This window comes from Teleopsis dalmanni, chromosome X, assembly GCF_002237135.1.
Source record: "Teleopsis dalmanni isolate 2A chromosome X, ASM223713v2, whole genome shotgun sequence".
Classification (NCBI taxonomy): Eukaryota; Metazoa; Arthropoda; class Insecta; order Diptera; family Diopsidae; genus Teleopsis; species Teleopsis dalmanni.
Genome location: NC_051848.1, coordinates 85,105,539 through 85,117,728, shown reverse-complemented (window position 1 = coordinate 85,117,728; position 12,190 = coordinate 85,105,539). Strand labels below are relative to the sequence as shown.

General features: G+C 31.0%; 1 protein-coding gene across 1 annotated transcript; it reads right to left on the bottom strand.

The window, feature by feature from the left end:
- Positions 1–11,556: 11,556 nt before the first annotated feature.
- LOC119688643 lies at positions 11,557–11,904 on the bottom strand. Its single transcript, XM_038103313.1, has one exon. It carries the CDS (start codon positions 11,902–11,904, stop codon positions 11,557–11,559), a length of 348 nt encoding a protein of 115 aa, XP_037959241.1.
- Positions 11,905–12,190: the final 286 nt, after the last annotated feature.

Sequence of the window (12,190 nt, the reverse complement as noted above, 5' to 3'; positions counted from 1 at the left end):
ATCCGCCTCCAAACAGAGCCCACATTCTGTTCGCTCAGACTTCTTGTTTAGGTGATAACGAAGACCATAATAACCCGTCAGATAACTCGTCCATCTGATAATACAACACATGCAACACAACACATAATTATAATAAAAGAAACTGATATCTTGCGTTGCCATATACTTAACAGCTTGGAACTTTTTGTGTGTAGGGAATTTTTGTACAGATTTGTACAATTGCTACGGCAATCAGAATTTTTCAGTCTTTGTACTAAACTGCTTTTTTGCTTATTCATGAAAGAACGAAAAATCAGTACTTAGGCCAAAAAATGGTAATAACATTAAAACACGATGGTTTTCAATTTGTTCTGGGTTCATTTTTTTGTTGATTTTATTTGGTGCCCGTTTTTGTTTCTTGCACGTACTGGAAGCTGCACGCACAGATACATTTTGGGTTCGGAACTGCTGTTGATACTCGAATTTGTTAAATTAAAACATTCTTTTGAAAATGCCAAAAATGTGTATTTGTATATGTGATTTTGTCATTTCATTCCAAATGAAATTGGAATAACATGAAACTATTGTCCTGATTTCTCGCTAAGATATTTTTTATTATGCTTTTATTGCATTAGAAAATTAATACTATTTTTATTACCAAAATCGACAATTTTCATTTATATTTACAATACAGTTTCTTCTTAAAATATAACTTCTAGAAAATATACTTCATTAAATAGTTAAATAGTATGGAATAAATACTAAAATTTACACTATGGACAGGACTGTTGATTTCATCCTTGAACATCAAAATCTATCATTATCAAAATCTGAGACTAACAATCTTAACTGATAGGTAAACAATAATAAAGGCTCCTATATTTCATCAGATGACATTAAGCCAAGTTGCGCTAACAAACTTGCTAGAAAATAGACAGTCTCAATGCTTTAAAGTGGGAAACCGTTTTATGGCTTGGGAAAACATAAATCCTTCCCACTCATTTAGAAAAAAGAAAAGAATCAGAGAAAGCCATACTGGAACAATCTACCATGGTTTTCTCAATCGAAATTACTCTAAAGACTTTATTTGAAACGATTTAGGGATTGTATAAAACTAAATAAAAGCTTTATAATAAAATCAGAGCTTCTTATGTTATATGAGTTATGTGTATAAGAAGTCCTATTCTTACATAACGGGAATTTTACTCCAATGTAAGCTTTTGTACAACTAGAGTGCTGCAGTAGTGCTATAGGTTTTACACGGAATAAGATAAATACTCAAAGCCCAAGTCGAAGCAAGAGCGGCTAAAGGAAGACGAGCATAGAAAACTTGAATATATTAAATTAGAAGATTATGACAGTAGGCAAAAGCCATATAGACTTTTATATATTTAATAAATATATTTTCTTTCATAAAGGTGATTATAATTCCATTGATTATAATTGGAATGAATTCGATGAACAAATTCATCCTGAAATTGAAGCTGAATCTGATATCACAGTATAACAAACATTGGGATAACGCAGATTCGCTCTATCTCAATTTATCACTCTAAGGATAATTTTCGCCCTTGACAAATGCAAGGTTTCGTATTACTACGCTGTATATATTTTGGCCGCAGTGGCTAATGTATTAAGGTCATGATATAAAGGACCTTGCTATATGTCTTACGATTCAACAATGCCATCAATAGTATCGTGGGGAAATTGGAAATAAGATTAAAGATCAGTTCCATTTGAAAGTACATTTCAAACAAAAATATTTTTATTGGCACTCTCAAATTCATGGACTAATAGTACATTTTGATGGGAAACTCTTCCAAGCTCTAACTGGCCATGAGGAAGTAGTCAGGTTGCCTGTTATTGTTTCCAGAAATAATATTAAACAACTACTGGATGTTGCTGTATGTGACAACGGAAGTGGAAAAGCAATTGGCATGTGCTATGATACTACAGCAACTAATACTAGTATAGGCAAGGGATCCTGGCATATCGTTGAGAAGAAACTTGGACGGAAACTGTGATTTATGCAAAACAATTAACTTCAATCGCGATTTTTAAGACTGATACGTCAAAAGAAAAGTTAAAGCGGAAAATTTCAAATATGTCATACATTTTTGTCGTTAGAAAATGCCTGAAATTTTAAATTTCCTCGCCCAGGTGCCACTTCAAATTCTCGATTGATGAAAGTCATATATTTACTAAAAATGTTCATTTTTAGAGATCAAATTACATATAACTCGGGTGATTTGTATTAAATGTATTTATTTCTATGCTGAATCTTGATATCACTATGAATTTAATTATTTGTAAAATAAGAGCGACTGTTTGTAATGATTCTTAAAGTTCTTAATTGAAATATTTGGGAAGTTATTTGGGGAAGAGTAAACCTAGATCGGTTTTAAAGCCGATGAGTATATTAGCAATTTGCTAATGGTTAGGAGTTTCGAGTTGATGTATGATGGAAATTAGGTTAGGTTTGGTAGGCGCGTGCTGACCGTTGTCAGCACTTCCACTCGGAGGCATATGTTGCCCATTGTGATGCCCACAAAAATTTTGCCGGGAGAGGCGAATTGCTAACCTTTGTAATCCTTGTTAAACCATTTGGTTTTCCAGATGAAGTTGAGGAGATCCGATAAGTTTAATTTCGTTATCTCTTCAAAGTCAGTGAAAAAGCGATCCCCGAGACATTGAAGTCGCTTTGTCTGAAGTCCTGGACATAGATATAGGAAGTGATTGATAGATTCTACCTCCTCTACATCTTGGACACTCCTGCATAATCCACTTGTTGGAATTCGCCACCGCTGGAGCATAGGTAATGGAAATTAAGTTTCGACACTATTTTTCTATATTGCTACTTTGTGTTCACAGACCATTTATATACTGTTAGATATATTATTGTAAAAAAAATTCTTTGAATAATCAATTTTTAACTCTTCAATAACCCAAATATAGCAATGTGCAACATTTATACAAATTCGATTGAATAAAAAATTAAACGCTTCTCGCCTGTCTACTCTTTGTATTCGCTTTTGCTTATATCTATTTATTATTAATATTCCAATCTTTTTTTAATTTAAAACAATTTTAAAATTTTTTATTAATATTTTATTTATATTCGCAATTTTATTTTATTTATTTTTATTTCGTAATTGTGCAGAGATTAGACATGTAAGCTCCTATGTTAGCCTACTAACCACAAAATGCATAGTTTTCTGTGGTTTCCATTCACGTAAAAGTCCTTTTTTCCTTGATTTGATGTTAAACTGTTTTTATTTTATATTTATTTGGAAAAGGCTAAATTTTTGAAAATTTATAAACATTGGTTTTTGCGGTTATTCATTTGTTTTGTGAAATTGCGGTTCATGTTTAGTTTTTTTTATTTATGTGTAAATAGGGAACGAATTAACTATTCACTGCTTCGATTTTATGGCAAATCCTTTACTAGTAGCAATTAAAAGCAATATTTAACGATTCTATTGAATTATTTAATTCAAATATTTGAATTCCATTTTATAAAATAATCCCATTTTACTTAGTGCATTTGAACTGTATTCATAGTAATTATAAGAAGTTTGAATATTTCTGGATCTTAACTCTTAGTATTTAGAGGACTTAATTCACTTTTCATTGATTTTATTTTCCTATTTAGGTATGACCTACTATCTCATCTAAGAGTAACTAAGATGTTCAATCAGAAACATACTTAGTTATCTAAAGCTATTTGTTTAGGCTATTTGTTTATCATCTCATTATAAATTAATGTTTAATTATGCACATACGTCTTAACAAATGTTTGATTACGATTATCTTTTTATTGTAAATTAGTATTCATTTAGGCACCTACGCTGCGATAAAATACTATAAAAAAGTATATAGAAACCAAAAAAATAGACTAAATAAAACAGTACCTTACAACTACTTAACTTGATTAATATCGTTTCATACAGTTGGGCTTCTAAAATTGCTTTTCATTCACTTCTAAAGCAATATGCATAGAGAAATTCGATTCAGAGATCCTTATTTTGCTCGATTCATATTACATCCAGACATCGACCGACTTTAAGCAGTATGATTTCAACAACATTGTGCGTAATCTTCAATTTCAAACTGGCTAAGTATGATTCCTGACAAACCCATCGTCTTATACTTTATCCATCACGTCAATAAATTCTTCAATAATAAATGGACAAGAGCAGTGAACATATTTTACATTTATATTTCCAGATTAAAAAACACTGAATCCATTTCTGGAAATTAATAATAAAATCTTTAAAATTTTTCTCATTTTAAATACGCTCAAAGGCACTTGAATTAATACACTTTTATCTGAAACAAGAGAATACTGCTGAAATATATCAATAAAAAGTCAAGTTACAATCAAAAAACTATATAGTGTTTTAAAACCTTAAAGTGTAGCTTTTTTGAGGATTGTTATACATTTTCATAACCTTTCTCAGTATTCAATATTTCATAACATTTCTAAAATGTATATAATTTTTTTTTTCAAAGCCTTATATATCTTATCTTAGCTAATACTTCTCATATCACCACATTTGTTTATTCTCTGAAAGGAATATATTTTAAAAAATTGACACCAGCCTTGGACAAGTTTCGCCAATTTAGTTCCGATCTTCACAAAAACCGTTAATTCTTAATATTAACACTTAATACACCGTGCAAAGGTTTGGTACCGTATAAGCTCAATACTACTTAATTGTGTAACTTAGAATTTTATTTTAAAGGCAATAAAGTCAATGTTAGCGTTGGTCACGCATTCCACTAAAACAAAATTTTAGGTATATTTTCTAATACTTAACATGTATATAAGATTTTTTTAAAAAAGCAATATCATTCGTTGAAAAAGTTCAGAAATTTAGTCCGATGTGAAGTATTAGTAAAGTTAATTAATGGAAACACCACATGAAATTTAAATCTAAAACCGAGATAACTTCACTGGCTCCTAAGCTAAACGTGTTTACTATTCATTAAAATGAAAATTTTATTCTACGATCCCTTATTAAATTCATCTTACTTATGCACTACAGATATTGGATATAGCCATCAGGTTTAGTTAAAGCACCTTAGTTTATTTACTTATCTTTCAAATTTTCAATTTTTCACACTAACGCAATTATTAATAATAAGTAATTATATTATATAAATGCGATATTGAACAAGATTACTGGTCATAGCCGATTAGCGAACAATGCTATAGGAATGAATTCCCGTTTAACCATTCCTGTCGTAGTTATTAAGAGGACACAATGAAAGTACCTCACAACTGTTTTGTTACGCAGTGCGGATTTAATTCGCTTAAACCTTACATTTTTGAGCATTTTGGCTAGCTACAGGACCTACCTTAGAAGAGTACTATAGGATTTGCCAAAAATTAAAGGTGGTCTTTAAACTCTCAAGTTCTTGTATGATCGGTCAATTGATCTAAATAGATTTTTAGGATCCCTGATAAAACCCAACCTATCCTAACCTCAAACCAGATTCGATAAAGCAGACTTTTGAAATATATGTTTTTATAGAAGTTTAGGTTTAGCTTATGACCTACGAAGACACAACCAGCTTAACTGCAAAGTTAAAGTACTCTTCTACAAACAGCTGATTCGCCCCCTTCTCACGTACGCCTTCCCCATTTGGTCTACAATCACTTCAGCTTCTTCGTGATTGCACCAACTAGAAGTGAAAGCCTGATGACAAGAACTACTTCATCTCTGTCGTATTTGACAATGTCAAGATCACTTACATTGATGATTACCTTTTTTCACTCTTCCGTAGATACCTCACTAGACTACATGATATCTAAAAAATAATTAAAAAAATAATTAAAATAATTGTTAATTATAGTAAAATATTTTGTATAAATACTTTCTAAATTCATTAATAAAATTCAGAACTAACATTGAGTTCTAACAGCTTAATACGTATTTTCACTTTAATAATTCTCTCAGCATTTAGTATGCCTATACAAGGGCAGATTTCTTCCTGCTAATTTTAATGAGAAGAAATTTATAACTTCAACTAAAGGAATCCTTTTACCAATCGTGTAGATGTCCAGGATAATAATATAAAAAAGTACTAAAATATATTACATTAAATATATTACATGGCAATCCTGCCATTATTATATTAAATTTATTATAAGGCGATCCTGACCACTCGCACTTAGTCAAAGTCAAGCCATTTAGCCAAGGGAAAATTAGAATATTTTGCCTCACTTTTACATACATCAATATATTCTTCTTTTAAATATATAAATAACATATATATATATAAACATCAATTTTGTATGTTTCTGCTGGAGGCAGCAGGGAATATCTTTCTGCTTTGGGATACATTTCTAAACATTTACAACGAGGTTGAAGAATATATCCCTCAACGTGTAGACGATCTTCCAATTGAAGCACCGAAATATATACCAACAGATGAAGCAGCTGACCCGAAACCTATAACTATTGATCACTATAAGGCTAAAAAAAAACTGAAGTAGCACTAGTACCGCAATAAAGAAACAAATAAGAGAAGCAAAAAAATAGGAATCAACAGACTAAAGAAGAGGTGATAAGCAACAACAACAATAACAACAACAGCAGTCACCACAACAACGATAGCAATAGCATATCTTAAAAAAACAATGTGTTGAATTTATTATTATCTTAAATGATTAAATAAATAAAAAAACAATATATAATAATAAAATTTCTTTTTTAAATATAAATCATAAATTAATCATAAAAAACTTTAATTTTTTTTTTGTGGTAAAAATTAGCAAATTAATAAAAATATGAACAAATATTTAAATACACATAATAAATTAATTAATTATGTAAATCACTTAACTAACAATTTAAACAAAAAAAAATTTTATTAACATTATGAACTATATACAGTCAAACTTCCATAACTCAAACTTCTATAACTCGAATTTCTATATAACTCGAACAAAAATATTGTCACATGGACTCTATAAGTAGAATTTTTGTTTTAAGTATGAATCCATTTTGGTGTTAGGGGAAGTCCCTTTTTCCAAACCAAATCTTTAAAGTAAATAAAATAACTTCCCAATGAAATTTGTTCATCAAGCTTTCCTACAGATGACGATATTATTGGGTATTATAGCTCTGAATTAGTGGATCTGATTCTAAGTGGAACGTAAAGTAATGATTAGGGTTCGGTGGATGAAATTGTGCATTAGCCTTCCAAGAATAAGGTAGAAGGCTCATTCAAAGTTCTGCATTTTTATTTACAAACGAATAATACTCCAACTGATTGGAATCTCTTTTTACTGAAAATAAGAAAAAAAATTAAATTCACAAACCCTAATTTCTGAATATTATAGTTTACTATAACTTTTGAGCTGTATACAATCACAAATAAATAAGTAAATATCTTAATATGTAATTCATGTTTTTTTAAAAAATAAAAAAAAAAATTAAAAAGTTTCGAACTCGAAATCTCCATAAGTGAAACCATAAGTCGAATGATACTTCGATTTATGGAAATTTGACTGTATGTATATAGAATTTACTGAAGCTAAACAAATATTAGAAAAGTTTAAGAAAAACTCGAATAGGTTATATATATAGAAAAAACAAGAGATGAAAATTTAATTCAAATATTTACCTCTAATAAAAAGAGTTTGAACTAGAAACTTATAAGCAAGAGTTTAATAACTTGAAGAAAAATATAGAAAAATATCTCAAACAAAAAGCAGACGTGGCTTGTTTGGATATTTCGACAGCTTCAAAAATAATACCCCAATTCAATGGTGAACAACAGTCACTATCTACTTTTCTTGGCATGATTGAATTTTATCATGATACACTTAAAAAAGGAATCGACAGAGAATCTCCTGTCATTATTATCATAAATATATTATAAAGGTGATTATTAATGTTCAAATATAAAGAAATTCAATTTTTTAAACTATTTTTCATATATTCTATGAGTTATCTTTGCAGCACAAAAAATTTCAAGTGTTTCTAATTTAAAAATTAGTATAGTTTTTAAAATATTGCCATCTTAAATCATTAACTTTGAATAATAATGTCATCAGTTATTTATTAAAATTCCATGAAAAATCTTCATCATCCGTGACTATACAGTCCGTCTAGGACCCAAGCCTGTTTAACAACAGTCTTCCATTCTTCTCTGTTTTTTGTTTTCCTTTTCCAATTTCTTACCTATATTCATTACTTCTAAGTTCTGCTGCACACTGTCTTTTCATCGTTTTCTTGGTCGCTCTCTTCTTCTGCTTGTTCCTACTTCGTTCTAATAAAACTTAAGCGGCTGTTGTTCAACATTCATGGCGGGTAAATTTTTTACGGTATGGGGTTGTTAACCTTAAGATCAACTATTTGTCTAGAATTACCATTCGAGACGCTCGGAAATGGCAGACTTGCAAGAAGAGGCACAGCCTCAAGAATGATAGACCCAGAATCATTCTGTGGTCTAGACAAAGGAACTCTATCAATTCTTATGAATGGTGTAGAGGAAAAAGAAAGAGAACTCTATTGGGAAAGGAAAGGACTCTCACAATCTAAAATGCTGTTAAGGACTTACAATCTAAAACGCATCAAAAAATTGCATAGCACAATCAAAAAACAACCTAAGAATTATTACGGGATTATTGACCGGTCACTGTAGATTGAATAATCACCTATCAAAGTTAGGAATTCAATCCAACTCAGATTGTAGATACTGTATAGAAGAGAGAGAAGCTGCATATCATATGCTTGGAGAGTGCTCGGTACTGATGCACAAGCGGAAGAAATATCTAGGAGGGTATTTCATGGATCGTAATGGTTTAAAACTAAGAAAGATAGGCTCTACACTGTCTTTCTTTAAAGAAATCGGACTTGGAGAAACACTTTAACCCGAGTAAGGGGCACAATAGATATTTTAGGTCGCACTGCACATTCCCTTCATTTAATAATAATAATATTTTGCTCTATACAAAAGGTAGTAACTAATTCAAGCAAAAGTAATATCGTTCCATAGACTTTGCAATTCTATATTGCTATTTACCTACATTAGCTTTACACGAAAACTAAAATATTTTATATATTTACACCTTCAAAACTCATTCACAAACAAAGATAAATACAACTATCCGTTATTGCATAAATTCATTATAATTGCCGATACTAAAGAACTTAAAATAAAATTAGCTCATTTCAATGCATAAATAAAACCATTTCGAATAAAATGTGCCAAAACAGAAATACAACAATAACACAACAATAATAACAAACAAGCAAATAACAAAATCAACGATTCATTTTGACCAAATCAAAATTTGTTGGCCACCATTTTTGGTTGCCAAATTAAATGAAAAACCAATTAAAATCTTTTTTTTTGGTGGGTTTAGCTGCTCGTGCAAACTGTGAAGTACAAAAAAAACCCATGTAACGTAAATTTTGTGTTTAACCACTAAAAAACAAAAATAAAATCAAAAAAAATAAATAAATTATTGTAAAGTGAAAAAAAGAGAAATAATTGCAATTGCAATAACAATATTAGCGACAACAACAACAATTTAAATAACAATTGCAACAATTTTAGTTTTTGTAATTAGGGGAATAAAATAATTGGCCATTAATTTGGTTACTTGCTTGCAATCAGAGTTGCCAATGTTCTACAGGTTCTAGCGAATTAAATAAAATAGTTTAGAGTAAAAAAGAATAGAGTCAATCGTTTTAAACGTGCTTACCTGCCATTGAGACATAACACCACGACATTCTTAACACACGTATAAGTATAATGCAATGATAATCGTCCCTATTGGAGTTCCAAGGAATCCCACCAGCACCAATTGAAACTATACAGTCATTCTTCTTCCCGCGTAACTTTGGTTTTAGCCACAGCCCGAAAAGAAGCGAATCTGCGAGCCTCTGATAAAAGAAGCAAATCTCGATTAATAAGAACAACCGCAAGTGAAATTTACTCACTACCATTTATACTCTAAACAGTATCGAGTGGGTGCGTACTAGAGTTTAGTCGTCTCTTACGACAGACATGCCTTACCTCGCGTATATATCATCATCATCATCATCCGTGATTATACAGTCCATGCAGGACCTAAACCTCTTTAACAACAGTTTTTTTTTTTCTCTGTTTTTTGTTTTTATTTTTCAATTTCTTATGTTCATTTCTTCCATGTCCTGCTGCACACTGTCTTTCCATCGTTTTCCGGCATTCTTATCACATGTCCAACCCATCTTAAGCGCTGCTTTTTGATAAATTTGTTGATTGTATCACCTTCAGATAGCCGTTCTAGCTCGTGGTTGTATCTTATGCGATATATCCCGTTTTTTTCCTTTCCAGAAACTGCTATCTTGCTTGCCTCAGTTTCAGTTACTCTCCATGTCTCGCAGCCATATGTTACTACTGGGCGAATCAATGTTTTGTATATTTTAAGCTTTGTTTACTCCAAAATAATATTACTTGTAATTAGCCGTTTTAATTCATACTAGGCTTTATTCCCAACATGTACTCTATCTTTTAATGTAATCATTGAAGGGTTGTTCTCGCTAAACACAATATCTAGGTATTTATATCTACCAACACCTTCAATTTAAGTTCCAATGCTCCCCTAAGAACGTCATGGAATGAAGATGAAGAAGAAGACACCTTCAATTAAATGGCTGTCTATGTTTAGGACATTTGGAGTAGATTTTGTGGCTGAGGTTCACATGTGTTTGGTTTTTCATAATATAACGCATTGTTGATAACTAAGTTAAGACTCATTGCCGACGAGGCATCACCTTGTCACACGCTTGTGTTGAGCTGAAATTGTTCGGAATAAAAGTACTGCTAATTTTGCTGTTGTGCTTTCTAGGGACACAATGACGAGATTTGCTGTTTTTTAGATACACCTTGAATCATGAGGGTATTTTTTATACAACTGCTATTAACACCATTGAAAGCTTGTTTGAAGTCAATAAATAAACAGTGTATATTATTTCCATATTCTATACATTTTTCCGAAGCTTGTGATAGTAAAAATAGTTGATCAGTTGTGCCCCTACCTTGATGTAGTCCGAATTGATAATTATCCAAATATTCTTCCGCTAACCCTTTAATTCTATTTAGAATTATGGTTGTGAGCACCTTATAAGTAACACATAGTAAAGTTAGGCGTTTGTAATTTGTGCATTCTAGTCTATCACCTTTTTTATATATGGGACACAATATACCGACTACCCATTCATCAGGCATTTTTTTATTTTTCCAAATGTCGTTTATAATTTCATGTATAATATAAGACGGTATATTGTTGCACCACTGTATTTTATTAATTCTTCGTTTAAAGAGTTAATACCTGAGGCCTTATTGTTTTTAAGCTTTTTATATCATCTATTACCTCTTCATATTTCGAATCTTCAATTTCACCTCCAGAAATCGAATCCAATTCCAATCCAGAAATCGGTGTTTCTGGTTATTTTCACTGTTTCGATGAATTGCTGCTGTTAGTATTAATTCCATCATCTTGAACACCAATTTCATTAGATGTAATTTTTGTTTATATATGGTCCTTTTTCTAGATTGTCAATAAGTTCTTGTTCAATCCATTTTTTCTTCCGTTAGGCCCTTTACAACGTAATGGTCGAAATCACAATTTGTTTCTCTATATGTTCGTACATCTTCTACTGATGTAGCGTGCCTTTTCTCTACCAGTACATGGTCTATTTGGTTACATAAGTGTGATCCTGTGATTTTCCATGTCCCTTTATGAATACTTTTGTGTAGGAAATTAACGCCTTTAATCCATAATTGATTACTAGTAGCAAAGTCATATAGTTTCGCACCATTTTCAGATGTTGTCTCGTGTAGGGAAAATCTTCCTGCTACATTGTTTGTCATTTGCTCGTTTCCAATTTTTGCATTAAAGCCCCCACAGACTAATATCATATCATACTGCTTTGTAACGTAGCAAGTCTTATCTAGTAGATCATAAAAGGCATCGATAACCTCTTCATTTCAACTTTCTTTAGGCGCATGGTATGATATAACGTTTAGGCTTTGAAATTTTCCTTTTATTTTAATTTTGTGTGTTATTTGCGATGCGAGACCTACACTTATTATGTCGTTTCTTATTTTTTTTGTTTACATATAAGCCCATTCCATACAACCCAGTTCTTTGCTTCGTTCCACAGAAATATATACTATAGTCTCTCTTTCTTATTTCACTATATCC

Bases quoted from the DNA above. Each gene is read 5' to 3' on its own strand.
- LOC119688643 (XM_038103313.1), bottom strand. From the start codon at position 11,904: ATGATATTAGTCTGTGGGGGCTTTAATGCAAAAATTGGAAACGAGCAA.